Genomic DNA, 4,027 nt, shown 5'->3' with positions numbered 1-4,027 from the left:
AATCAGACTTTGTTATTTTTGTGTAGCTCAGAAATAAAATATTTATAATTAAGATTTTGTACATTAGTGGGATACATCATCAGCCCCTTTTATAACTTTGTTACATATTATTTTTAAACACATAAATATCATTTTTGAATTTTTTAATACTGTGAGAGCTCCAGGATCTAAAATGAATTTTCGTAGGGCACCCACATATATATAGAGTTGTATTTTCGGATGTGATGTGGTATATAGCTTGCAAGGTGAGGACGGCACGAACCAAAACTCTACGGTCGGCCATGGTAACTACGGAACCAAGCTTGCCGGCGATCTTTTGTTTTACAGTAATATTTTGTTTGGTCTTCACTTGTGTGTGGAACATTTTGATGTAGGAAGATCATGGTTATCAAGGCATTATCGCAATATACGTGCGCATTAAGGGGAATGCATATGAACCAAGAATATCGTTAAGCACAGGTACTTAGCTGAATCAGTACTAGCTGTGAAAGAGAAAAGCAGAATCTGAACTAGAACTAGGCTAGTAGCTGAGACCGTCGTCCGTGGTGATGCCGATGGACGGCGACATCGAGATGTCCTCCTCCGGGAGCGGCGACTGATCCACGGGCACGCTCTCGATCATCTTCACCACATCGGCCATGGAGGGCCTCTGCTCCGGCAGGAGCGCCACGCACGCCAGCGCGATGTGCAGCACCGCCACCATCTCCTCCTCGATGTTTTTGTACCGGAGCAGCTCCACGTCGAACACCTCCGCCGTCCACTCCTCCCGCACCACTGACCGCACCCACTCTGGGAGGCTCACCGCCGCCTGCTTGTCTTTCCTCTGTCCGTGGCCACCGGCGGCGTCCGGCAGCGGCTGCAGGTGCTGCGCCGGCACCTTCCCGGTCAGTGCCTCCAGGACGAGCACGCCGAAGCTGTACACGTCCGCCTCCTGCGAGAGGCGCTTGTGGTCGCCCGCCTGCTCCGGCGCGATGTAGCCGCCGAGGCGAGCGATGGCGTGCGCAGGGCTGAGCAGCAGCGCCAGGCCGAAGTCCGCGACGCAGGCGTCGCCGTTCTTGTCGAGCAGGACGTTGGTGGACTTGACGTTGCCGTGGGGTATGGCAGAGTCGCGGTACTCCCGGTGGATGCACGCCAGCCCGCGCGCCGCGCCGAGCAGCAGCCTCACCCTCGTCGTCCAGTCCAGCGGCGTCTCTCCTGACATCTGGTGTCCTGCATTGCATCGTTCACAGACCGTGAGAAGAACATCACTGGGGAGAACAGAGCAGGCAAGAAAACGATGGCGACTGAACGAGAAAAGGATACCGTGGAGGCGATCATGGAGGTTGCCGTTGGGGAGGCAGTCATAGATGAGGAGCTTCTCCTGCTTGGCGTAGTAGAATGCCCTGAGGGGGACGAGATTCGGGTGGCGGAGACGGCCGATGAGGTCCATGTACCGGTGGAACTCGTCGCGGGCGCAGGGGTTGGCGTCGCGCAGCCGCTTGACGGCGACCATGCGGCCGTCGCCCAGCGCCGCGCGGTACACGGTCCCGAGGCTGCCACGGCCGACCATCTCCGCCGACGCGCGCAGCAGCTCCTCCAGCTCGAACTTGCTCCTCCTCCCCTGCTGTTGCGATGTCCAGCCACCACTCGCCCTCCGGCCGGCGCTGCTGTCGCTACCCCCGTCGTCGTCAGCGTCGTCATTGCCGCCGCCTTCGCCGTCCACTCCGAAGAACACCAGCTTGCTGCGTGCCCCGTCGCTGTCGCCGCCGTCGCTGCACCGGCCCGCGCTGCCTGGGCGAGCTGGCTGCATCCCCTTGCCGTGGCCGAACATCCCGCCGTCTCCGTCCTCCAGGCCGACGCGGCCGCGTCTTTTCCTCTTCTTGGCCGTCTCGCTGCCACCGCCGGTGCTGCAGCAGCAGTACGCGACGAGAAGCGAGAGCAGTGCGAGCAAGAAGAGGCCATTGCCGACGGCTATCCCGGCAATGGCGCCGGTGCTCAGGCCCCCCTTGGCGGCTCCTCCCTCCGGTGTGGCCAGTGCCGGTGACGACGAAGCAACGGAAGACGAGGAGGAGGAGGCAGCCGGGTTGGACGGCACCACGGACTGCGACGACGACGAGGCAGGGGTGGCGGAAGGCGAGGTCGGGGCAGGCTCGCGCGGCATGAAAGAGCAGGACGGCAGCGGCGGCGCCAGCCCGCAGAGGCCGGCGTTACCAGCGAAGGAGGCGAGGCCGAACTTGGCGCGCACGGCGTCGGGCACCCTGCCGGAGAGCTGGTTGTTGGAGGCGTTGAAGTCGGCGAGGCGGGGCAGGGCGGCGGCGACGTCCGGGAGCAGGCCGGTGAGGAGGTTGTCCTGGAGCCTGAGGGTGAGGAGGGCGGTGAGGTTGGCGAGCGCGGCGGCGGGGATGGGCCCGCGCAGGCTGTTGTCGGCGAGGTCGAGGCGCACGAGGGCGGGGAGCCGCGCGAGGGCGTCGGGGACGGCGCCGGAGAGGTCGTTGCGGGAGAGGTAGAGGAGCCGGAGGTTGGAGGTGCCGCGGAGGAGCGCGTCGAGGGTGCCGTTGAGGCGGTTCCCGCGGAGGTCGAGCGCGCGGAGCTCGCCGAGGTGGGAGAGCGGGTCGAGGGAGCCGCGCAGGTCGAGCGACGCGAGGGAGAGCGAGGTGACGCGGCGGCCGTCGGACGAGCACCCCACGCCGGTCCAGCGGCCGGCGCAGGCGTCGGGCGTGCTCCAGTTGGCGGCCAGGATGCCGTGCGCGTCGGCCGCGTGGCGGAACATGGCCAGCGCGTCCGTGTCGCTCGGCTTCACCTCCGGCTCCGGCCGCGGCACCGGAGCGGCCGCCGCAGCAGCAAAGAAGAGCCCCATGACCACCAAGAACCGCAGAGCCATTGTCCCGGAGCTTGCTTGTGAGTTGTGACGGTGATTTCTTTACCTGAGCTAGGAGATCGGAGTGGGGGAGAAGATCACACAACGAACCAAAGGTCGAAAGGCATGATCTCTGCCGCTCCATCAATCTGCATTGGGAGAGGCGCCATGCCGTGCCGTGCCGTGCTTTCACCGGTGCGGCTTTTGATTTTCGAACTGGACTGGTGTTTGAAGTTTGAATGGAGGGAGGAGGGGGTAGTGATGTGGAGTGGTCATGAACCGTGAGCGTGAGGCAGTGTCAGTACTGGATGCTTCCGCTTTTCGCTTTCGCTCTGTTCTTGTCTGCCCGTTGGCCCCTATGCCCTAGCATGCAGGCCGGCCATGTCCCTGGGCCTTCGTGCTACAGCCTACAGGGCCAAAGTCAAAAGCTGAAAGCCGTCTGTAACACAGTAATTTCTTCCACGCAAACAGTCATTATACTATTGTATGTATATACTCCAGTAACGTTGTAGTAGTAATTTGTAGTCACTGTTGTAAACCTGTAATTGCTGTAAAACGATTCCATCTCCGTGGGTATCAGAAAAAAAAACTAAAGGCCCCTTTCATTCATAGGAATTATGTAGGATATTTTCTTACACTATTTGTTTGATTCATAGAAATATATTCTATAGAAAATAATCCTATAGTAATCTTGTAGTGCAAATTGTATAGAAAAAAAACATGAGGTCATACCTTATAAAAAAAATTCTTTGGCAAAATCAAAGAGAATCCATCCCCTATAAGATTCAACTAGTCATGACATAATAATCCTATGTTTTCTCATTCCTATACTATCATGTGAATCAAAGGAGCCCTAGCTGTCTACTTTGTTACTATTTCTGTTGTTTGTTGGATGTGGTTGCAAGCATAACGCTCGATCTATAATTAGAATGTGTATAGATCCAGTTATATTAGTGTCAACTAATATGAATCGGAGAAAGTAGTATTTCTATGCCGGCAGGCAAAGAGGTTGATGTTTTACCCAGCACAATATGTGTAGTTTGTACATTTTAGAAATTATATAAGTTGGACCCTTTTTTTGTTGCAACAAAGACTTCGTCACGTGCAACATAGCAATTTCTCGAACAAAGGGTAATGTTACAGTTGTGTTCGGAGCAGTGAAGAAACAAGTCCCGTCTCCCGAAGAGAACT

At 57.3% G+C, this 4,027-nt stretch overlaps 1 protein-coding gene across 1 annotated transcript; it reads right to left on the bottom strand.

The window, feature by feature from the left end:
• Nucleotides 1-385: 385 nt before the first annotated feature.
• LOC127299872 (leucine-rich repeat receptor-like protein kinase PXC1) lies at nt 386-3,165 on the bottom strand. Its single transcript, XM_051329904.2, has 2 exons — nt 1,303-3,165; nt 386-1,209 (listed from the first exon to the last, which is right to left on the bottom strand). Exons 1-2 carry the CDS (start codon nt 2,858-2,860, stop codon nt 521-523), a joined length of 2,247 nt encoding a protein of 748 aa, XP_051185864.1. The 5' UTR covers nt 2,861-3,165; the 3' UTR covers nt 386-520.
• Nucleotides 3,166-4,027: the final 862 nt, after the last annotated feature.

This window comes from Lolium perenne, chromosome 5, assembly GCF_019359855.2.
Source record: "Lolium perenne isolate Kyuss_39 chromosome 5, Kyuss_2.0, whole genome shotgun sequence".
In the NCBI taxonomy this organism is placed as follows: Eukaryota; Viridiplantae; Streptophyta; class Magnoliopsida; order Poales; family Poaceae; genus Lolium; species Lolium perenne.
The sequence above is the reverse complement of the archived record's forward strand: the minus strand, read 5'-3'. Positions and strand labels throughout refer to the sequence as shown.

Coding starts and splice junctions, on each gene's coding strand:
- LOC127299872 (XM_051329904.2), bottom strand. CDS start 2,860: ATGGCTCTGCGGTTCTTGGTGGTCATGGGGCTCTTCTTTGCTGCTGCG. Junction 1,210..1,302: donor CCTCCATGATCGCCTCCACG/GTATCCTTTTCT, acceptor GATGCAATGCAG/GACACCAGATGTCAGGAGAG.